Source organism: Mesoplodon bidens (genome assembly GCF_964165515.1).
Source record: "Mesoplodon bidens genome assembly, chromosome: 19".
NCBI lineage: Eukaryota > Metazoa > Chordata > Mammalia > Artiodactyla > Ziphiidae > Mesoplodon > Mesoplodon bidens.
The window spans coordinates 49,730,977-49,755,987 of record NC_138179.1 but is presented as its reverse complement, the minus strand read 5'-3'; the positions used below and the strand labels follow the sequence as shown (position 1 = coordinate 49,755,987).

Sequence of the window (25,011 nt, the reverse complement as noted above, 5' to 3'; positions counted from 1 at the left end):
CTCTTCATGTATTTTCCATTTCTCTCTCTTTCTTTCTTGCCCTCCCTCTCTCCATTTTTTCCTGCATCCTGATACTTCTTCAGATGTGTTACAATTTAATATTCAACTCTGTGCAAAACGCTATTAAATCCTCCCAATGAGTTTTTATATGGTCTCTTGCCCTTTACTCATGATCTCAATCCCTTTGTATTCTTAAACATATTAAATATGCTTGTTTTACACACTGTAATCTGAGCTGACAATTCCAATATCTTAAGTCTTAAGGGGTCTGACTATGCTCTTTTTTTTCCTCCATTAACTCTAGCCCATAGTGTCTAGTTTCTCAGTTGGATTTGTGATATGACTATGATCTTCTGTTTTGGGGAGCTTTATCTAGGAGTTTTTTTTTTTTTTTTTTTGGCTGCATGGCTTAGTTCCCCAACCAGGGTGTGAACCCAGGCCACGCCAGTGAAAGTGCTGAGTCCTAACCACTGGACCACCAGGGAAATCCCTATCTAGGAGTTTTTTTGAAGCCTAAGTTGTTCTAAAGAAGTTTGAATTTTCTTCTTCCCAAGGGCCTGAGACCACTTTACCATATATTTCATTTACTCTTAAAATGTCATTATTTTATGTCCCACTAAAAAAAGAAAAGAAAAAACTTCTCAGCCATCATCTCTTGGAATCGATCCCATTTCTCTCTCCTATTGGGACTTCAGTAATATTGTATTAAACTGTCTGGATACTACCCCATTGATCTTGGATAGTCTGTTCTGTTTTTTTACTTTTTCTTTCAATTTCAGTTTGGATAATTTATATTGACTTGTCTTCAAATTTACTGATTCTATCTTCTGCTGTGTCTAGTCTGCTGATAAGCTCATGGAAAGAATTCTTCAACTCTGATACTGTGTTTTTCCTTTCTCCCTGGGTGATTTAATCCATTTCCGTGACTTCATCAATATGCTAGACATCTCCCAGTCCAATATTGCTTGCTGAGACCAACAAAAGAATGCAGAAATAAAGAGGAAAAGAAGTGGGGAAAAGGGAGGTGGAAAAAAGAGAAAGGACAAAATGAGATGGCGGATTTTAATCCAAATATACTGGAAATGACATTACCTATATTTAGATTAAATACTCCAATTAAGAGAGACTGGGGCGGGGGGGAAAGATGTTGGAAGACTAGATAAAACACCTACAAATAATCCAACTAAATGTTGATTATAAAAGCTAAAAGAAAAAGGGTGGAAAAAGACATCAGAAAATACACTAACCAAAATAAAGCTATCAAAATTGATATCAGACAAAAGAAACTTTAAGGCAAAAATATCACTTTATAATAATAGGCTCAATCTATTAACAATTATAAAGTTGTATGCAGCTTCAAAATATATAAGCAAAAAATGCCCAAGTTATAAGAAGAAATGGAAAAATCCACCATCAGTGGGAGATTAACATTCCTCTCTCAGTAACTGATAGTTCAAGCAAGCAAAAAAATTTAGTAAGAGTATCGCTGATTCAAGGAATACAATTAACAGTCTCAAACAAATAGGATATGTGTAAAACTGAAGCCAACAACTAGAGGATACATATTCTTTTCAAGTAAACACAGAGCATTTAAGGAAACTGACCACTTTAACACATTTCAAACAACTGGTATTATTCTCTGTATTACAATTAAATTAGCAGTCAGTAATACAATAATCAGGGGAAAAAACAGTCACATATTTGGAAATTAAGAAACACTTTTAAATAACTAAGAAGAAATCATAATCAAGTAGAAAATATTTCAAACTGAGAGATAAAAACGACACACCTCAACTCCTAAGATGTAGTTGAAATGGTAACACTGGAGTGAAATGGGAGGGGAGGGGGAAGGGGAGGAGGAAGGAAGGGAAGGAGGGAGGCAAGGAAGGTGTAAAAACTGGAAAGGATGATGCTGAAATGTCACTATTTGCAGACAGTATGTACAAAATCCAACAAACTCTTCAGATAATAAACTCTTACCAAACACTGGTAATGGAAGGTTGCTGGATACATAAAAAACAAACTAACAGAAAACAACAATACCAGGATTTCTGGTATGAATGTGGCAACACAGGAAAACATTTTTCTCTTGAATACCACACAAAAGCAAAACGGTGATACGATCTGGAGAATGAAAAAATGCGTAAGAGAAAAAGGCATAAGAGAAGTATGTGAAGAGAAATGAAGTAGAAGCCATTCAAGGCCAAGTGAGCCGTGAAAAAAGGCCAGCAGTAGCAGATTTCAGAAAATGACAGCAAAAACATACTTCAAGTATGATAAAGGGCTCACTTGAAGTGATACACCTACATCTCTTGCACTCATCAAGAATTTCTGAGATCTAGAAAAAGCAGAGGGAAGAACTTGGATTGGAGCAATGGGAGACATTCCTTCAAATATACAGGCCCAAAACCCAAAACCAAAACAAAAAACCCCCACCACATGCCTTGATCTATATGTTGAAGCGGCACATTTTGTGCCAATGAAAACAGTCCCAAAAGAGTGGTCATAATCAACACTGCAGTAAAGTTATTGAATCTTAAAGGTAAAGAAAGACTCCTCTGAGCAGCTAGGTAAAACCATCAAAGGGAGAAATCAGCCCAGCCTTCAATTTCTTCAGGATTATATTCAATTCCAGGAGCCAGTGGTACAACACTACAAGATATCTAGGGAAAGAAAGTTATTAACCAAGGATTTTATAATGTACATATATTTACATATGTGATTGAATTATTTTTATAGGTTCATATAACATACGAGATTATATAATGCTTATATTATAGATAAATGTATAATATAAAATATAATCTCATATATTATATATATTATATATATATATAAATAATTCAGGAAATATTGTTTGTATAACCCCCTTTAAAGAAGTTACTAGGAAATAAACAGCAGAAGTGATGAGGAAAAACTCAACAGAAGGACTGGAAGGCTGCTTTGAATACATTTACATGTCGAATTGAGGTTAAAAGAAGTGGGGCTACTAGAGTGTCAGATTACAATGTACATGTTATATGCCCTCACAAGAAAGAAATGGTATAACTAATATAAGATGGGGAAGGGGTAGAGATAAGTAAATGGGAATTACAATTTGCCTTTCGTTACAACTATAATAGATGTAAAAAAGAACTCCATTTAAAACGGAAAATTAAGTAATGTAAGTATTATACAACCACACTTAATTGTATGCTACATACACACTAAGTTTACTGCTATTAGGTGGTAGACGAAATGAAAGGGAGGAAAAAGAGGAAACAAGGAAACTGTCCCCTGCTTACAGTATGAAAATGATGGATACTCTCTAAAAGAAATAAAGAACAAAAGGTAATTTTATTAAGTTATAAAGGTAATTACAACAAAATTATAATCCAACCTATATCCACTTATCTATATTTATCCATCTATCTATAGCTTTATCTACCTTACACTCAGAGAAGAAAAACAGAGCACAGAGTCAGCAACATAAAAAGATAAATATGAACTAAACATATCTGTCACATAAAATATAAAAAATTAACTCAAAAAATTTTTTCGTACTGTAACACAAAGCAAAACCCAACTCCATGATGATCATAAGAGGCACATTCAAAACAGGGTGATTGAGAAAGACTCAAAAGGATGGAGACATACTAAGCAATACATATACAAAAAAATGAAAGCAGGAGTCAGGGTTTTTACTTTCAATCAAGGTAGAATTTACATTAAAAGCTTTAAACAAGATAAAGGTACTTATAATGTCAATGAGGTCAACTCATGGTATCTAAAAATCTTAATATCTAACTATCATAATCTAGCAGCAACATCCATAAAGCAGAAATTAGAGGAGATTCAAGGGAAACACATGAACATACTAAAGTAAGGAGACTCAAATCATCTCATTACATGACAGGTCAAAGAGATAAAAAATAAACAAGGATACAGAACATCTTAAGGATATTTTAACACGGTTATGTGCCTCAAAATAGGGCATACATCTTTTTTTTTTTTTTTTTTTTTTTTTCTTTTTTTTTTTTTTTTTCTTTTTGCGGTATGCGGGCCTCTCACTGTTGTGGCCTCTCCCGTTGCGGAGCACAGGCTCTGGACGCACAGGCTCAGCGGCCATGGCTCACGGGCCCAGCCGCTCCGCGGCATATGGGATCCTCCCAGACCGGGGCACGAACCCGTATCCCCTGCATCGGCAGGCGGACTCTCAACCACTGCGCCACCAGGGAGGCCCGGGCATACATCTTTTATAAAAGTACTCATAGAACACTCACCCCAAAAGACCCTACTAGGCTACAGAGGAAACCATAATAAATCCCCCAAAGAAGAAATAATATAAGCAACATATATGAACACAGTACAATGAAACTGGGAATTAACATTTTTAAAAAGGCCTTTCTACAAATCAGAAACTAGAATATCTAGGGAAAAAATGATAACGACAACATTATATATCAATATACACAGGCTACAGGTGAAGCAGAGCTTAGGAAAAACACACAGGTTTAACTACTTTAAAGCAATCAAATAATAACAAATAAAAGCCATACCCTGGATAAACTCTCATACGTGTATACCAGGAAATATATGAATCCATTTACATAAAAGTCAAAAACAGTTAAATTAAACAATACACATTTAGGGATATGAAACACATGGTAAAACCATTTTAAAAAGGAAGAGAAAATAAAAGAGTTGGTAACACTTTCTAATTCATTCCATGAGACCAGTATTACCCTGATATAAAGACATCACAAGAAAACTACAGACTAACATCTCTTATAAATATAGATGCAAAAATCCTGAACAAATTGCTAGCAAACGAAATCCAGCAGCATATTAAAAAGATTATACACCATGACCATGACCAAGTAGGATCTATCCCAGGAATGCAAAGTTGGTTCAACATATAAAAATGAAATCTATATAATATACCACATTAATGGGGATGGGGGAACCTCATGTTATTTTTTTCATAGATGCAAAAACAGCATTTGACAAAATGTAACACCCTTTCATGAGAAAAACACTCAACAAACTCCAAATAGAAGGGAACTTCCTCAATCTGATAAGGGCATCTATGAAAAACCCCCAGCTAACATCATACTTAAAAGTTAAAGACTGAAAGCTTGCCCATTAAAATCAGAACAAAGATGTCTCTTCCCCTCTACGACAGAGCTATCTGCTCTTGTCATTTCTACTCAACATTATATTGGAGGTTCTAAGCAGGGAGATTAGACATGTTAAAAAAAAAAAAAAAGGCATCCAGATGGGAAAGCAGATGGGAAAAAGAAGTAAAACTATCTTTTTTCATGGATGATATGGCATTATATGTAATAAACCCTAAAGAATTCACAAAAAAAAACTACTAGAGCTGCTAAATGAGTTTAGCAAAGTTGTAGGATACAAGATCAATATAAAAAAATCACAGTGGCATAAAAAATGAGAATTCTTAGGATTAAATTTAACAAAAGAAACAGAGCTTAAAAAAAAACATTATTGAAAGAAATAAAGAAGATGTAAATAAATGAAAAAACATCCTATGTTCATGGACTGGAAGACTTAACATTGTTAAGATGGCAATACTCCCCGAACTGATCTACAGATTCAACATAATCTTTAACAGAATCCCAGCTGACTTCTTTGTAGAAATTGACAAGCTGATTCTAAAATTCACATAGGATTACAAGGGGACCAAGAACAGCCAAAACAATCCTGAAAATGAATAAAGTAGAAGGGCTCACACTTCTCAATTGCAACACTTGCTGCAGAGCAACAGTAATCAAGGCAGTGTGTTACTGCAAAGACATAAAGATCAACGGAATATACCAATAATTGAGAGAAAAAAAACCCATATATCTATGGTCAACTGATTTTTGAATGGCCAAGACCATTCAATGGGGATAAAATAGTCTTTTCAACAAATAGTGCTGGGACAACTGGGTAGGCACATGCAAAAGACTGAATTTGGACCCCCTACCAAACATGACACATAAAATTTTTTTAAATAAAATAAATAAATAAATAAATAAATTATGGCTGTGTTGGGTCTTCGCTGCTGTGCGCGGGCTTTCTCTAGTTGCGGTGAGCGGGGGCTACTCTTTGTTGCGGTGTGCGGGCTTCTCATTGTCGTGGCTTCTCTTGCTGCAGAGCACAGGCGCTAGGCGCACAGGCTTCAGTAGTTGTGGCACGCGGGCTCAGCAGTTGTGGCTTGCAGGCTCTAGAGCTCAGGCTCAGTAGTTGTGGCGCACGGGCTTAGTTGCTCCGCCACATGTGGGATCTCCCCAGACCAGGGCTCGAACCCGTGTCCCTTGCATTGGCAGGCAGATTCTTAACCACTCTGCCAACAGGGAAGCCCACATGACATATAAAAATTAATTCAAAATATATCAATGACCTAAATGTTAAGAGCTAAAACTGTAAAACTCTTAGAAGGAAGCATAGGTGTAACTTTTCATGGCCTTGGATTAGGCAATGGGTTCTTAAATATGACATCAAAACACCGCCAACAAAAGAAGCAAAGATAAAATCGACTTCATCAAATTTTAAAACTCTGAGCACCAAAGGACATTATCAAGTGAAATGACAACAAAAAATGGAAGAAAATATTTGCAAGTCATACACCTGACAAGGGACTCATTCCAGAATTCATATAGAATTCTCATAACTCAACAATAAAAGGAGAGCCCAATTTAAAAAATGGGCAGAAGATCTGAATAGACATTTCTCCAAAGAACATAGTTAAAAGGCCAATAAGGGGCTTCCCTGGTGGCGCAGTGGTTGAGAGTCCGCCTGCCGATGCAGGGCACGCAGGTTCGTGCCCCGGTCCGGGAAGGTCCCACATGCCACGGAGCAGCTAGGCCCGTGAGCCATGGCCGATGAGCCTGCGCGTCCAGAGCCTGTGTTCCGCAATGGGAGAGGCCACAACAGTGAGAGGCCCGCGTACTGCAAAAAAAAAAAAAAAAAAAAAAAAAAAGAAAAGGCCAATAAGCACATGAAAAGATGCTCAACCAAAACCGCAAGAAGATACTACTACTTCACACCTACTAGGATGGCTATAATAGAAAAGACAGAAAACAGTAAGTGTTGATGACAATGTAGAGAAATTGTAACTCTCATATAGTACGAGTGAGAATACAAAATGGTGCAACCGTTTGTGGAAAAGAGTCTGGCGGTTCCTTAAAAGTTAAACACTGAGTTACCATATAACTAGCAATGCCATTCCTAGGTATACACAAAAGAGAATTGAAAAATATATTCACACAAAAACTTGTACAAGATATTCAAAGCAGCATTATTCATAATAACCAAAAAGTGGAAACAACTCATATGTCCATTAACTGATGAATAATTAAACAAACTAGTATATTCATACAATGCAATATTGTTCAGCCCTAAAAAGGAGTAAAGTACTGATATATGCTATTTATATGGATGAACTTTGAAAACATTATGCTAAGTAAAAGAAGTCAGATACAATAGGCCACATATTGAATGATTTAATTTATATGAAATGTCCAGAATAGGCAAATGTATAGAGACAGAAGTGGTTGCTAGGGGAGGGAGAACAGGGGGAATGAGGAATGACTGCTAAAGGGTACAAGGTTTCTTCTTAGGATGATGTAAATGTTCTGGAATTAGTGGTGGCAGTTGTACAACATTGTGGATATGCTAAGTCACTAAACTGTATATTATACAATGGTTAAACCAGTGAATTTTATCTCAACAACAGCAAAAATCTACCTGAAAAAATGCAAGTGAATGATAAACACAAAATCCAGGACAGTGCTTACCTCTGAGGGAGGAAGAAATGGGACGGGATCATAAAGTTATTGATAATGTTCTTCTTAAACTGAGCAGAAGACACACAAGCGTCTGTAGTTACTCTTCATATCTTACACATATTTTAAAAATATCTTATCAATATTTAACAAGATACTAAGGGTATCAAAACAGGACTGCAATTTTTGTTTTTGTTTTTTTTTCCAGTTAAAAGCATGGTAAAGCTATTTGGCTTTAAAACTATGTACAGGGCTTCCCTGGTGGCGCAGTGGTTGGGAGTCCGCCTGCCGATGCAGGGGACGCGGGTTCATGTCCCGGTCCGGGAGGATCCCGCATGCTGCGGAGCGGCTGGGCCCGTGAGCCATGGCCGTTGAGCCTGCGCGTCCGGAGCGTGTGCTCCGCAACGGGAGAGGCCACAACAGTGAGGCCCACATACCGCAAAAAAAAAAAAAAAAAAAAACAAAAACTACGTACAACTTTCATTAAAATGAAATTAAAAAAAAAAAGAATAGAAGGCAGTGAGTGTAGAGACTATTCTTTCAGAATTTTGGTTCTAAAGACAAGTAAAAAGAAAAGATGGCAGTTACAGAGAGTAAGAGTCAACAGAGTAAGGTTTTTTTTTGTAGTTTTAGTGGTTCTTTTCCCCCAAGAATGTGTGAGCATGTTTACTGGTGATAGGAAATGAATGAGTGCAAAGTGAGTTTGCCAAGATAGGAAAAAAGATGTAAGGTCTTTGATGATACAGAGAGGATTAGGATCCAGAATTCAGATGTAGGTAGGAATTTTCATTTGACAGATTATGAAACAAGGGAGAAATATTTAAGGATGGGAAGAGGTAGACCCAAGTTTGATGGCAGATATTACAGTAGAAGAAGGCACACCCATCTGATAGTCCAAATTTTCTTTGTTTTCTACTAGGAGTAAGGGAAGATGGAGGAAGGACAAGGGTGGCTGAGGGAAGATGAGGGCTTAAAGATCAATGTTTGAGAATGACAGTTGAAGAGACTAAGAGGGAGTTGATGCGTGAAAGGATTCCTTGGCAGTTCTGGGAGTCCAGTGAGTTGGCACTAGTCCCACACTGCACTACAGTAAAGATGTAGAAATGAAGAATGCAAATATTTCTACTGAGTGGGGATAGGTTCTTGGTGAGTAGGTATGACAAAAAAGGATTAGGAAGAAAAGAATTTGGAATCAAAGTGTTGAGAGAAGTAAAAAATCAATCTGTGGTGCTCAAGAAGTATAAATTAAGGAGGGGCTAAGTTACTAAAGTCAAGGTTCCGAGGTCATGTGAAGGTGAAGAACAAATATGAAATAAAGGAGTGACATCAAGAAGGGGAGAGGGTTTCGCAAGCTGTATAATTCAAAGTTGACAAGATTTCTGAGTAAACAGTCTGATCAATAAAATGGGAGTTAAGTAATTCTTGTACCTACCACAGAGTTCAAAAGTGAAATAATTTCTTGGTCAGGGGAGAAAGGGCCTCAAAATATAATGTGTAAGCTAATGAGGTTGTGAATTACTCAGCTACTTCATGTATTTATTATTTACTTGACAGTGTAACTTTTACTTGAAAAACAATAAAAATGTATTCTCTAAAATGTTTATATTTCTGATAGTATACCAAATAAACCTGGTTTTCCCCATCATTTCCAAGAATTTATTTGTTTGACTCGTATTTATTGAGTACTTATGTGCCAGGCACTATACTGGATGCAGTATACATATTGCCAGACAAATAAGACAGTTTCTCTCCTCAAGGCCCTTTCTTTCCAGTACCATAGTCAGCCTATAAATAAGGTTACAAGCAAAAATTTATAATTATAAATTATATATGAGAGTTTTGCAAGAGAATAAAGTAGAGGATTTATTTAAATTGGGTGGTTAGGAAAGATTTCTTGTGAAGTAATATTTAAGCTAAGACCTAAAGGATAAAAGCACACCATGTGAAAAATTTCAAAACAGTGGCATGACGATTCTATGCTTAAGGACAGTGGTTAGACAGAAAAAGAGAGCCCAGGTCCTAAGCTGAAGAACTCCAACATCTAAAGTTTAGGCAGCTCTTTTTTGTGGCACCTCGGAGGCAATCAGCCACTTCAGGATAAAGCAGAACATCTCTTTCCCGGCTACTGGCTGCCAGAAACTCATTGAAGTGAACAATGAACAAAAACTTCGTACCTTTTATGAGAAGCGTATGGCCACAGAAGTTGCTGCTGACGCTCGGGGTGAAGAATGGAAGGGTTATGTGGTCCGAATCAGTGGTGGGAACGACAAACAAGGTTTCCCCATGAAGCAGGGTGTCTTGACCCATGGCCGAGTCCGCCTGCTATTGAGTAAGGGGCATTCCTGCTACAGACCAAGGAGGACTGGAGAAAGAAAGCATAAATCTGTACGGGGTTGCATTGTGAATGCAAATCTGAGTGTTCTCAATTTGGTCATCGTAAAAAAAGGGGAGAAGGATATTCCTGACTCACTGATACTACTGTGCCTTGTCGCCAAAAGAGCTAGCAGGATCCACAAACTTTTCAATCTCTCTAAAGATGATGTCCGACAGAGTGAAATAAGTCAGAAAAAGAAAAACAAACACCGTATGCTAATACATATATATGGAATCTGAAAAACAAACAAAATACTGGTCATGAAGAACTTAAGGGCGAGACAGGAGTAAAGACGCAGACCTACTAGAGAATGGACTTGAGGATACGGGGAGGGGGAAGGGTAAGCCGGGACAAAGTGAGAGAGTGGCATGGACATATATACACCACCAAATGTAAAACAGATAGCTGCTGGGAAGCAGCCGCAGAGCACAGGGTGATCAGCCCGGTGCTTTGTGACCACCTAGAGGGGTGGGATAGGGAGGGTGGGAGGGAGGGAGACGCAAGAGGGAAGAGATATGGGGATATATGTATATGTAGAACTGATTCACTTTGTTATAAAGCAGAAACTAACACATCATTGGAAAGCAATTATACTCCGATAAAGATGTTAAAAAAAATTAAAAATAAAAAAATAAAGATGATGTCCGCCAGTATGTTGTGAGAAAGCCCCCAAACAAAGGTAAGAAACCTAGGACCAAAGCACCCAAGATTCAGCATCTTGTTACTCCATGTGTTCTGCAACACAAATGTCAGCGTATTGCTCTGAAGAAACAGCGTACTAAGAAAAATAAGGAAGAGGCTGCAGAATATGCTAAACTTCTGGCAAGAGAATAAAGAAGGCCAAAGAAAAACGCCAGGAACAGATTGCCAAGAGATGGAGGCTGTCTTCTCTGAGAGCTTCTACTTCTAAGTCTGAGTCCAATAAAAAATGAGATGCTCTAAGCATAACAAATAAATAAGAAGAGACAAAAAAATGTTCAGGCAGAAGAGAAGGAGTCAACAAAGGGATCTATACAGAAGCAGCAAGAGAGATAAGGAGGAGGAATCTAGGAAAGTATAAAATCTTCAAAAGCAAGAGAAAAGAAATTGTTTTAAAGAGAAAAGAGTGGTCAATTGTATTGAATGATGCAAAGAAGCAGGATGTGGAAGAAAATAAGAACTTTAAAAGGTCTACTGGATTTAGCAAATAAAGGTATTTTGCAGCCTTGAATAAACTGGTTCAGTGAAAAGTGCTAAAGCCAGTCTAAATGGGTTGAAGAGTGCATAAAGAAAGGGGTAGGGAAAAGAGAACAGGGAAAGAAAAAAAGGAAGAGAACGAAGAGAGAGATTTCACCATATTGTAACTCTGGATAAAATAAAACACAAAAAATTTAATATAAAGCTGAGCTCAACATGACAGGGCAATCCCTAGGCACCTAAAGATGAGGCCTCAGGACCTTGATGGTGGAAGGCCTACTAAGCTCTCCCTGGGAAATGCTCAGAGAGATGAATGGTTGTCTCCATCCTTGAAACAGGGACTAGAAAAATGGCACTACATCATCACTTGCTATCCCCTGAACGCATCAAAAAACTCACCATCTACCAAGGTATAAATGGAAAAGGTCATGCATAGAAGGTTGGAATTTCAGACCACAGTCATTGGTGGACCTAAAGAATTTACACCTTTCATCCAAAGCAGGAACCCTTAGCTTAGGTATTAACATTTTAAAACCAGTCCATATAAAGTTCTCAGGTCTTCAGTTAAAGACTTGAGTCTCTAGCAAAAGCACATATGGAACTGCCCCATAAGAACCCCTCTAAAATCCAGGATACGAAAAACATCCAGAGAATGAGATGACAATCAAAACTGCAAACCACACAAGGAAACAAACCACTGCAAGAAAGTCAGAAGCAGCAAACTACAGAAACACTTACAAAGTACTACAGATAATAGAAGATTTGAAAGAAATTATAAAATAAGAACATTTAGAATTTTTTTTTAAAAAGGCAGAAATAGTAACCAAAAGGCAAAAAATTTTGTTTTTGTTTAAAAAACAAAAAAATAGCAAATTTTGGGGAAAAGAATCAAAAAGATATTTTAGGAACTAAAAAAAGGCACTTAAAGAAGTAATTGATATATAATAAAACAATATTTATAAGTGTTAATTGTAGAATACAGGTGGTAGGTATATAGGTATTCACTATATAGATCTTTCAGTTTATCTGTATGCTCAACAATTTTCATTATAAACTATCACTGAAATAAAAAATAAGTAAATACGTCAGGTGCGGTGAAAACAGAAAATCCTCTATAGTATCTTCTAAGCTCTATGTTTTTTCCTTTTACATTTAAATCTTTAATCCACCTGCAATTGATTATTGTATGGTACGGGGTAGAAGTTCAAATTCACTATTTCCCATATGGATAACCAACTGTCTCAGAACCTTTTACTGAAAAATTCATTCCTTCCCCCACTTATCTGCAATACCATCTTTGTCTTATCAAGTGGTCAAATATGTAAGGGTCTGCAACTGGGCTCTCTTTTCTGTTCCATTGGTCTATCCTTGTGCCAATATCACATGTCTTAATTACTGTAGCTTTCTATCTTATACTTTAACCTCTGACTATTCTTGGCCCTTTATACTTCCACACAAAATTCCAAACAAAATCCTGTTGGGATTTTTATCTGATTGATTTGAATATATAGAAAAATTGGGGGAAAACAGATACCTTTACAATATTGAGTCTTCTAATTCATGATCATAAAAAAATTTCATTTTTAAAATTCATTGTTCTTTAATGCCTCTAAATAATGCTTCAGAATTTTTGCCTTAAGTCTCCCGCATCTCATTAGATCTATACCCAAGTGCTTCATATATTTTTTTTGCTATTACAGTTGCTGACATTTTTGTTATATCCATTTTGTAATATGAAAATTTAAATGTATGATTTTGTATCTAGCATCCTGTTAAACTCTGCTATTTGTGTAACTAATCTGTAAATTTTCTTGGCTATCATGAACATAATCATACCTGCAAACAGTAACAGTTCTGTCTCCCCTTTCATCTCTTGTATCTTTGTTTGTTTTTGCCTGTCTGTCTTACTGTGCTGCTTAAGACCTCCAGCACAATATTTAATACAAACAATGACAGATACGAACCTGTTATGTTTCCCCATCTCAAAAGGAAAGCTTTTGACTTTTCAATATTAAGTATGATGTCTCCTATATAGTTTTTGTAGGCATTCCACCTGGTTAAAAAAGGTCCTTTCTTTGTCAAGTTGGAAAAGAGTTTTCATCATGAATGAATGCTGAATTTTATATAATGCTCTTGGTTTTTTTGCACCTATTGAGATGATCATATAATTTTTTCCCTTTAATCATTTAATATGGTTGACTACATGAATTGATTTTAACATTAAATCAATCTTGCATTCGTGGGATAACTTGGTCATGGTATATCCTAAATTGGTTATGGTCTTTTAAGATCTGCATCTGTGTTATACATCAATGTCATATAATTATTCTTATCATACTGTCCTTGTCAGGAGTTACCATCTAGTATCTAATTAAATGAGCTGGGAGTTTTTCTTCATTTTCAGTTCTCTGGAAGATCAGAAATTGTTGGTCAAGACTGAAGTTATTTCTTTTATGAACTGTGATAGAACTCACTATGAAATTATTTGGGCTGTATGGAAAGATTTTTCACCACAGATTCAATTTATATAATTTATATATGTTATAGGATTACCAAGGTTTTCTATTCTCTTCAAGTCTATTTTAGCAAGTTATATTTTTTAGGAATTTGTCCACTTAAACCTATCTTTGCATTCAAAGCATAAAGTTATCCATACTATTTTTATCTTTTAGTGCCTGCTGCATCTGCAATGACATCCTCTTTTTTTCAATATTGACATTGGTTTTCTATGTTCTTTTCTTTCTTAATATCACAAGTATGTCAAAGAACTAACTTTTGGATTTGTTGTATGTTTGTTTTCTGTTTCATTCTTTTGTGTTCTTATCTTTTTTCTTTTTTCTTTTTTTTTTTTTTTTGCGGTATGCGGGCCCCTCACTGCTGTGGCCTCTTCTGTTGCGGAGCACAGGCTCCAGACGCGCAGGCTCAGCGGCCATGGCTCACGGAGCCAGCCGCTCCATGGCATGTGAGATCTTCCCGGACTGGGGCATGAACCCACGTCCCCTGCATCAACAGGAGGACTCTCAACCACTGCGCCACCAGGGAAGCCCTTCTGTTCTTATCTTTATCTTATCTTCATTATTTCTTTTCTTTAACCTTCTTTGGGTTTATTTTGCTATTCTTTTGCTAACTTCCCAAGAGGAACGTTTACTTCATTTATTTCCTGCCTTTTTTTTTTCTAAGATAAGCATCTAAGGACATGTATTTGCTATCAAGACCTAAATAGACATTTCTCCAAAGAAGATATACAGATTGCCAACAAACACATGAAAGGGTGCTGAACATCACTAATCATTAGAGAAATGCAAATCAAAACTAAAATGAGGTATCACCTCACGCGGTCAGAACGGCCAGAGTCAAAAAATCTACAAACAATAAACGCCAGAGAGGGTGTGGAGAAAGGGGAACCCTCTTGCACTGTTGGTGGGAATGTACACTAATACAGCCACTATGAAGAACAGTATGGAGGTTCCTCAGAAAACTAAAAATGGAACTACTATAAGACCCAGCAATCCCACTACTGGGCATATACCTTGAGAAAATCATAATTCAAAAAGAGCCATGTACCACAATGTTCACTGCAGCTCTATTTACAATAGCCAGGACATGGAAGCAACCTAAGTGTCCATCGACAGATGAATGGATAAAGAAGATGTGGCACATATATATGATGGGACACATATATGATGGAATATTATTACTCAGCCATAAAAAGAAATGAAATTGAGTTATTTGTAGGGAGGTGGATGGACCTAGAGTCTGTCATACACAGTGAAGTAAGTCAGAAAGAGAAAAACAAATACTGTATGCTAACACATATATATGGAATCTAAAAAAAAAAAAAAAAAAAAAAAAAAAAAGGTTCTGAAGAACCTAGGGGCAGGACAGGAATAAAGATGCAGATGTAGAGAATGGACTTGAGGACACGGGGAGGGGGAGGGGGAAGGGTAAGCTGGGACGAAGTGGGAGAGTGGCATGGACATATATACACTACCAGATGTAAAACAGATAGCTAGTGAGAAGCAGCCACAATGCACAGGGAGATCAGCTCGGTGCTTTGTGTCCACCTAGAGGCGTGGGATAGGGAGGGTGGGAGGGAGACGCAAGAGGGAGGAGATATGGGGATGTAGGTATATGTATAGCTGACTCACTTTGTTATACAGCAGAAACTAACACACCATTGTAAAGCAATTACACTACAATAAAGATGTTAAAAAAAAAGGACATGTATTTGCTATCATATATCATATTGCTTTAGCTTATCTTACAAGTTTTGATGTGTAGCATTTTTATCTTTCAGTCCAAAATATTTTCCAATTACCATTGTGATTTCTTCTTTTACTGATAGGTTATATGTAAAAATGTGCTTCTTAATTTTGAAACAGAGGTTTTAAAAAATCTTTTTAAAAAATTGTTTTATGGCTTGATAACTTGATTTCAGTTCTTTGAAATCTGTTGATACTTTATGACACAGAACATGGTAAAAAATTTGTTTAAATAAATGTTTCATATATATTTGAAATTTGTTACTTTCAAAGTGATTGGGTGTATAGTTCTATATAATCATGAGGTGAAATTTGTTAAATGAGATGTTCCAGTCTTCCAAACATCCTTGCTGATTGCTTTCCTCTACTTTTGTCAATTACTGAGAGGTATATTAAAATCTCCAACAACTGTGGTAGGTATAACATTGCTCCTTGTAGTTCTGTCACTTTTTGCTTTATGTATTTTTTTACGGTAGAACAGATTTTTAAAAATGAACCCCTTTTCTCTCTTCTCACCATAAGTATCATGACCAAAATCCGCTTCTATATGATAATCTTCACTAATTCTGTTTCTTATCTTCAAATTTACCTATTTTATGGTAGAGATTGGGCTTACTAAAACACCTTGAAAGGCATGTACCCTTGTCAGTCTTTTTGAAAGCTAACTTATAACATGTTCTAAGCTGCAGTTTTCTATAACTACCTGCTTAAAAAGGAAGATACTGAAGTTCTCAATTGTTTTTCATTCTTCAAACACCTCATCCATTAAAAAAGAAAAGGCTTATCAACAGGTATCAAGCTCTCAAAGGACTCACCAATTTTTACTGCTATTACTAACTAATGTACACCAGGCACTGCGTTTTCAAACACTAATGCACTCTCCCCAACAGATAATAATACAAAATGGTTATTACTATCTCTATAGTTTTTAAAGAAGCAATAAATAAGAAAGTAACAGAAACCCGAGGTCTAAGACTAATCACCACCAAAGGTCAAACGAATGTTGCTGTCAACAGATTCTTTTCACTAAAATGAATAATATCTCAGTGTGAACACCCCACATGCAAGAATGGCTTCACTTAAGTACCTTGTACTTCTGTCTCAGTTCTTCCGTGTCTTCTTTTTCTACTTCTAGGACACGGCGCCGTTCGGTAGCATCTTCGGCATAATCAAGCTTAACAAAAACAGATATAATTAGTCTTAATTCCTTAAGTACCCCCAATTAGCCATAAAAAAGTCATTTACACAACTACAGTATTGTATGAAAATAAGAAACTTCTAACTTTTTGCTCAGCTACCTCTTGCTTTATTGTCACCCCACAGAGAAAACAGCATGCAAAAAATAGTTCATTAATCCTTTCATGCTGGTGGTTCCCAACAGGCACAAGTGTTGATGATAACAGACTTTACTTCAATGTTCAATGCCAAAGAATTAGGAGTAAATGGAGAAAAGTATTTCAGGCAATGAAAAGAAGATATCACAGATGACAGCTGTACACAGCTCTACAGGGGCAAAGCTTCTACCACAGCAATTATTTTAAGAGTTGAGCAACACTGCCTATGGAAATGAGCACCGGGGTCTGGGTTTAAATCTGACCTTGCCTTGTGGCAAAACCCTGGGGAAAACACTCAACTTCTTCATAACAGGGGCATTATTTGCCACCTACCTGCCTCAAAGGCAGCACTAAATGAGAATGTAAAATACATTTTAAAATTTCCCCTCAAAAACATTAAAACTACATCTGAATTTGGAATTAGTATCAATTTTAAATATCCCATAAAACAAGTGAACCGATGAGATCAACTTACCTCCATTTCCATGCGACCCATGCCCATGACATCATACTTGACAACGATTGGAATGGGATCTGTTCTCCCTGTAACAGGAACATATAATCAAGGTGAGATGCAAAGCTAAGTCAACAGTTCACTTTACACATTGGGTTTGGGTGGTTAGAGATCTTGCCTTGGAGTGCAGAGACCAGAAAGCTACAGTGAACCAAACACAAGCCATTCTCACAGCTTACAACCAAACCTACCTCTCCCAGTTTAAGCCCAACTAACCACCTTGGTTGACCTTCCAGTTGGGGATGATTCCAGATTACTATGGCAAAATTAAATAAGTAATGCAAAAGCACTTCTAAGCAATGGCACCAGGAAGTTTAAAATCAAAAACATTAGAAATTCCTTTTTAAAAAGACCTCCAAATAACTTTCCACCAAAAATCACTTCACTCTTACTGTCCACTGACATCTTCCCACACTCACTTTTAAAACTGGTAATAAATATCTCAACTGACATGTTTAAATCGGAAGAGCACAGTTTCAAACATGATACAGGAAAATTCAGTAACAGCAACTCAGCGTGTTTAATATTTTTTTGTATTCAAAAGATGCTTTACAATTAAATGAGGTGGTGAAAATAATTAAATAGAAAGCAACAGTTCGTTGCCCTTAGGAACAAAAAATAGTTTCACTTTTAAACTGGTGCTCTGAGGTCCCATTTTCCAGAGTGGATTTAACACTGGCTGTGGCAATCAGTAAGCTGTGAAAAGGACTAGTTGCGAAGAAAATTGACTTTAAACTAATTGATCTATGCTGGAGATTTTAAAAAATGTATATTTAATCCACTCATAACCAGCCAAACAAAGCAAAATGGGGCAGACAAGCACTTTACTACCACAGCTGTTTTACATCACAACTTGCGCTGTTTATTGTGATGTAAGCCCACTGAAAAGAGGACTTACCTTATCCGTTGTATACCTTTAGTGAAAAAACACAATGTTTACTTCCCTCATCATTTCACTCAGGCTGGTGTAAACAACTGTTTTTTTATTTTTGTTTTTTTGTTATACACACATATATATTATACCTTTGGGCTAAAAGTTGAGTTTTGTCAGGCTAAATCTAAGATATTACCAAAAACAAATTTGGAAAAAAAAAAAAAAGCAATAAAAGCCATGATCATGACTAGGATTAGTCCAGGAGGAAAAAAAAAAGAAACTGTTGGGCTTCCCTGGTGGCGCCAGTGGTTGAGAGTCCACCTGCCGATGCAGGGGACGCGGGTTCGTGTCCCGGTCCGGGAAGATCCCACATGCAGCGGAGGGGCTAGGCCCGTGAGCCATGGCCGCTGAGCCTGCGCGTCCGGAGGCTGTGCTCCGCAACGGGAGAGGCCACAACAGTGAGAGGCCCGCGTACCGCAAAAAAAAAAAAGAAACTGTTTCCAAAGTGACCAGCAACCACTTGTACCCAGTTGCTCTGTATTTATGGGATTAATCTGTGTTTCAAAAAGTAATGAAAAACAAATTCAGAAGTTCAATTACTTATCACCAATATCCCATTATTGCTTGTAAACAATAAGAAGGTAATTAGGAACAGTGAAAAAAAAAGTTTAATAAAGAACATCTCATGCAAGGAAAGAGAACAAAGTTTTGAAATACAGCCTTCTTTTAGATACTATCAAATACTGCCAGTTAAACAAAATAAAAATGCATTATTACCTTATGCCCAATGGTATAATAAATAAGCAGTGACTGCAATCTTTAGCAAAAGGACCAAATTAAAGACAGGTTATAAAAATGACTTCCTAGGTGTAATATCACTTTCATAACGTCTCAATCAGGGATTTACTGGTAAAAAGAAATGGTCCAATGAAAGAATTGAAAAGAAATGTCAAAGTAATTTTACTTTTTTTTTGATTTGATATCTTTTTCGATTTGTCAGAATTTGCTTTGTAAGAATCAAGACAATTTTGGTATAAATTCATTACCTCTGTAAACCCCTGTTATAAACTCTGCATTAGTACTTTTGCCTTCTAAGGCAGTCAAAGTTTGTTTTATTTATAGATTGCAGTAGCAAGTGCTAGTGCCCATTATATTGTGGGGAAATCAAGTTTTTACAGTATTAGAATTTAATGTTTTAACTGATTTTTTTTTTGGCAGTTCTAACACAAACAGATATATCCCTTCTTAACATTACCCTTTAATGAACAAGGATCAGACAAGTTGCATAAGGAAAGGAAAGGAAAATGAAAAAGACCAAGCAGAAGGATGAAGGCTACAACAGAGAAAGTAAGCCTAACATATTGGTGCACTGATGACAAAAGGAGTAATTCAGTCTGAAAATAAAAAATTACCACTGCTAAGTTTACCATCACCACAACAAGTCCAGGATCATAATGCTGTAAAAAAGAAACACCATTTGTTAGGCAGAAACCATTAGGGTAGGAAACAGGCCTTCTAGCAGGCAGACAGGATGGGGTAAAGTAACAATTGGGCTTTGTCCCTCCCCCAATTTCAGCTGGGGACACAGGAAGGACACTTTGTGCTACAGCGGTTGTTTTCATACTGGTTGGGTCAGGGTGTGAGATTTTTGTACTGTTACTTGAGAACATGAACAACCTCCTCTAAAATAATGCGGGGGGCGGGGGGGAGGTGAGAGAAAGTGAAAAAACTAGCTCTAGCTTCCGATCTCTCATTTAACTACTCATTCTGGTAAATCAGTACTCAGGGCCCAAGGTGGGACTTTTTCCTTAAAGAAATAACATCAAAGACAGATCAACTGGACAGTGATCAAGTCATTTGCTACACTAAAATAACTCTAAGAGGATTTGGGGGGTGGAGGGGTTCATCAAGACCTTACTGAAAATATATAATAAGTAAAAGGTCTGGAAAATAACCTTAGATCTTCAGTGCTTGGAAAACTTATGTGCATTTGAGCTCTATTATGAACAAATACAACTCCTGAAGGAGCTTTCCTTAGAACTTTTGTTTCCTTTTAATGAAGTCTTCCCAAGTCCGCCAACATCTCTCTTTCTGCACACAACAAAGCCAAGCTTTGAAGAACACCAGTAATTCCAGAGAAAGTGGCATCAAAAGGGCTGTCACATTTACAATTAGTTCACTCAGAGGTAACTCACAGAAAACAAACAGTCTGGCTTTAAAAACAATCTGAAGGCAACATTACTGCCTGGGCCAAATAGTAATTTCTTTCATTAGAGGCTCCTGACCAAGGAAAAATCTCACTGGGAAAAGACACTGAACAATACATACAGGAAGAGGTTGCAGCATTAAAAAAAAGAAAAAAATCCCCTGAATTTATTCATTTGTGATCAATGATAAATCCTATCATAGAGCACATCACTGTGGAACATCTGAATAACAACCTGTAGTTATGACTTTTCAAAGGGTAGGTAGCAACAGAATGTTTGCTAATATAATATTCCCTAGAAAACTCAACTTCTTTTTAAAACAAATTGAATGAAATCCAAGTTCCCTATTTCTTGGTTTCTCTTAACAGGGGCAAATATTTCTTAAAATCCATTAAAATAAGAACATTTTGTTGTTTATTTCACGTCAAAGGAGGCAACTTCAACCAGAACACTAAATACTTTCCTTAAAGAAACTGTCCTCTTCAGCCAAAGATCTATATATAGATACTATGACTGTGATCTAGCCAACTGGACAAGGGGGGGCAAAGGAAAGAAAACACACCACCTCTAGAATGTTCCAATACCAATGTATTCATGTGATGGGGGAAAAAATTGATATTCGTATTTTCTAAATCAAAACTGTAAATTTATATACAAATATCGAATCATTATGTTGTACACCTGAAACTAAAATAATATTGTATGTCATTCATACTTCAATTAAAAAACTTTTTTAAGGGATTCTCTGGTGGCACAGTGGTTAATACGCCTGCCAACACAGGGGACACGGGTTCGAGCCCTGGTCCGGGAAGATCCCACATGCCGCAGAGCAACCAAGCTCGTGCACCACAACTACTGAGCCTGTGCTCTAGAGCCTGCGAGCCACAACTACTGAAGCCCACGTGCCTAGAGCCTGTGCTCTGCAACAAGAGAAGCCACCTCAATGAGAAGCCAGTGCACTGCAAAGAAGAGTAGCCCCCGCTCTTGACAACTAGAGAAAGCCCGAGCGCACAGCAATGAAGACCCAACGCAGCCCCCAAAAAATCAATTAATTAAAAAAAATTTTTTAAAGAGATGAAAAAACTTTAAATGATGTTTCATTAACCAAACAGTATTGTACATTCTATATTTTAGAAGGTAGGCTTACTTCTACAATGACAAACATGCTAAAATGTTCATATATTCATCTCTTGCTAAAATGTGATGGTATTATGACTTATCATAACTGAAGAGAGAATAAAGCTAAATACCAAAATCCACTGATTGCTTATAGCCACACTGTTTCTGAGAATAATCCCTCACATTAATCAGTTTTGATTTTGAAACACTTAAGGATATACCAATCTACAAAACTGGCCCAAAGAACTGGACTGTGAAGAAATAATTTTTTTTTTACAAACACTTTTTATTTTTTTAATTAATTGATTAATCTTTGGCTGTGTTGGATCTTCGTTTCTGTGCGAGGGCTTTCTCTAGTTGCGGCAAGCGGGGGCCACTCTTCATCGCGGTACGCGGGTCTTTCACCGTCGCGGCCTCTCCTGTTGCGGGGCACAGGCTCCAGATGCGCAGGCTCAGTAGTTGTGGCTCACGGGCCCAGCTGCTCTGCGGCATGTGGGATCTTCCCAGACCAGGGCTCGAACCCATGTCCCCTGCATGGGCAGGCAGACTCTCAACCACTGCACCACCAGGGAAGTCCTATTTTTTAATTTTTTTAAAGATTTTTTTTGATGTGGACCATTTTTTAAGTCTTTATTGAATTTGTTACAATATTGCTTCTGTTTTATGTTTTTTGGCCATGAGGCATGTGGGATCTTAGCTCCCCCACCAGGGATCAAACCCGCACCCTGTGCAGTGGAAGTTAAATCTTAACCACTGGACCGCCAGGGAAGGCCCACAAACACTATTTTTAAACAAACTAACTCCAGGAATACAACAACTGGGAAGAAAATATTAAAGTACAACCATAATCTGGTAATCAGCACACTTCAGAAACAGAAGACACGTGACTTCTCCACAGAAATAAATTAGAAATTAAGTAGCTTCTGAAGTGATTAAAACACTAGCTGGATATCAACAGAGGTAAGAACACCCAATTTACCTCAGCTGACCTTTCCTTTACTGAGATTCACTCAACAACACTTACTGAGTTGCTACTATATACCAAGTACTCTTGGAAGGCTTTGGGCATACGGCAGTGACTAAAACAAAGTCCTACACCCCATGAATTACCTATAATTAGGCAAAATAATCTTACCAATATAAACTTCTGGCATGGGGGGCGGCGGGAAGAACACTTGTGGAGCCAATGCATATATGGTTCAAAAAGTTTTTAAATGTCTAATGTTGTCTTTTAAAGATGTCTAAAACTGTTTTTAAAGACTGATCCCAATAAAGCAGAAGTAAATATAAATGACATCAAAAATAACATATTGTAAAGCAACTATACTTCAATAAAAATTTTTTTTAAAAAGCCATCAGAGAAAGTCACAAAATCTACTTCCAAAATCTACTTCAGTAGCATAAGAACACTGATTACTTTCAGCATCATTTAGATATTTTTTCCTTAGGAAACATCAAGCATATTAATTATTCCCTATAGAGTTTCTAAGGTTTTTTTTTTTTTAAAGGCTTCCTACTCAAAACAGAATCCAAATTCTCTAGCACTACAAAAAATAACTATATTCTTGTCACAGCCTGTTTAATGATCTATACAACAACCAGGTAATTTTGATTTTCAAACACAGGTGTTTTTTTAAGAGCACAGAAGTTTAACTGTGACCAAAAGATCCTTCCATCTTCCCAAAGTATCAGAGCTGCCTTCTAGGATAAAATAGTTCAATTTTAATCATATAATCTAATATATTAATAAACAGGGACAGAGAAGGGGCAAAATAAATTATAAATTAAAATAAAGTGTTAGAATCAGAATGTTAAGCCTGGAAAAGATATCTCATTCAGGTGTGACATGAGATACTCAAGCCCTCAGGAGAGGTAATAAAGGGAATGCCTGAGTTACCATAAATTTAAAAAAAAAAAAAAAAAGTCACCTAAAGGAAATCATACTTTCACTCCAAATTTATCTTAAATCACATCAACTCACTGAACACTGCCTGCTTCATGCTAACCATTTGGTAAGATAAAATCAATTTATTTTTTAAATGAGAAAACCAATTTAGTAAATAAATTTCAGGGTAAAATAATCTAAAATATGAGGCATAGGGGGAGAAGGCAAAACAATTTTAGGTCCTTAGTTTTTTAAAAATGGGGGAACACTTTTGTGCCCTGAGTTTTACTTATGTTTATATCCTGAATAACTGACACAGTATCTGGGACATAATTTGATATAACAAATTAAAAAGCATTTGTTGACCCAAGAGAATGAACATGTTCATAGTGGGTCTCACCTTGTTCAGGTATAAATAAATATTTAGTCATCACAGTGCTTTCTGCTTGATGCCACAAGATACTGATGATTTAACTGTCTTGTAATCAAGGAATTATTTTATCAAACAGAAGATATATGCTATATTATACAGGTCTCCATATCTCAAAAAATATATAAGCTAGGGCTTCCCTGGTGGCGCAGTGGTTGAGAGTCTGCCTGCCGATGCAGGGGACACGGGTTCGTGCCCCGGTCCGGGAAGATCCCACATGCCGTGGAGCGGCTGGGCCCGTGAGCCATGGCCGCTGAGCCTGCGCGTCCAGAGCCTGTGCTCCGCAACGGGAGAGACCACAACAGTGAGAGGCCCGCGTACTGCAAAAAAAAAAAAAAAATATATATATATATATATATATATATATATATATATATATAAAAGCTAATATAAAGAAATAGTTGAGTTTTGCATTACTATTCATTACAACCTTGTTCAGTTTCTTTTATCTATCATCACTCATTAGCAGACAAGAAGCAGCAGGCACCAAATGTTTAAGGAGTTAGACTTAATGGTCTCTAAGGTTCACTTCAATTCTTAAGTTTGAAGAGTAGAAAATATTTTGGGGAGTTATGTAGGTAGTAGCCAGTCCTATGGTATTGTAATAATCCAACAATCCAATGCCTTCTTAGAGTTGTATCCTCTTACTATTGGTTAAGTACTTCCATTAACTACATTGAGAATTTCTTAATATTCCAGGATCACTCTATAACCCCAAAAGACCTTCCAGCTTCATTTAGATTGCTCTTCCTTTACTCTACACATCAACCCCCTCCTCAACTCATCTTTAATTATTTTCTTTCTATATTTTTCTAGGGAGTCCCTAAAAACGCTGGCTACAAAAACTCAGTTCTCCAATAAGAGAATTTCTAAACACTTGTGTGACTTTTGACAATCAGCACATGAGTCTCAGCAGCCTCTCCTGTAAAATGGAGATATTATCCTCACTTTCAGGACTGGCATGTAGATCAAAAGAAACAACAAACAGAAGACGCTTTGTAAACCCTAACGTTTCACTATAAATCACTATATAGGATGCTGTTGAACTCTTAACACTGTCATCTTCT

The 25,011-nt window shown here is 36.9% G+C and overlaps 2 protein-coding genes across 7 annotated transcripts in view; one reads left to right on the top strand and one right to left on the bottom strand.

Annotated features, from left to right (window-relative positions):
- Positions 1–25,011, bottom strand: part of GPATCH8 (G-patch domain containing 8) — a 101,817-nt gene that overhangs the window by 28,300 nt on the left and 48,506 nt on the right. For 4 of the 6 annotated variants that reach the window (XM_081220640.1, XM_081220641.1, XM_081220645.1 and 1 more), the window contains 2 exons: positions 17,391–17,458; positions 16,669–16,755 (listed from right to left, as the gene is read on the bottom strand). In XM_081220640.1, coding sequence (XP_081076766.1) covers positions 16,669–16,755; positions 17,391–17,458 — 155 coding nt within the window. Of the gene's footprint in view, positions 1–16,668; positions 16,756–17,390; positions 17,459–19,715; positions 19,761–25,011 lie in introns of all 6 variants that reach the window. The other 2 variants (XM_081220643.1, XM_081220644.1) reach the window with 1 other exon arrangement.
- Positions 8,452–11,204, top strand: LOC308607671 (small ribosomal subunit protein eS6-like; the record flags this gene model as incomplete). Its single annotated transcript, XM_081219826.1, has 3 exons — positions 8,452–8,466; positions 9,822–10,320; positions 10,781–11,204. The coding sequence occupies 3 exons, from the start codon at positions 8,452–8,454 to the stop codon at positions 10,975–10,977; spliced, it is 711 nt and encodes a 236-aa protein (XP_081075952.1). The 3' UTR covers positions 10,978–11,204.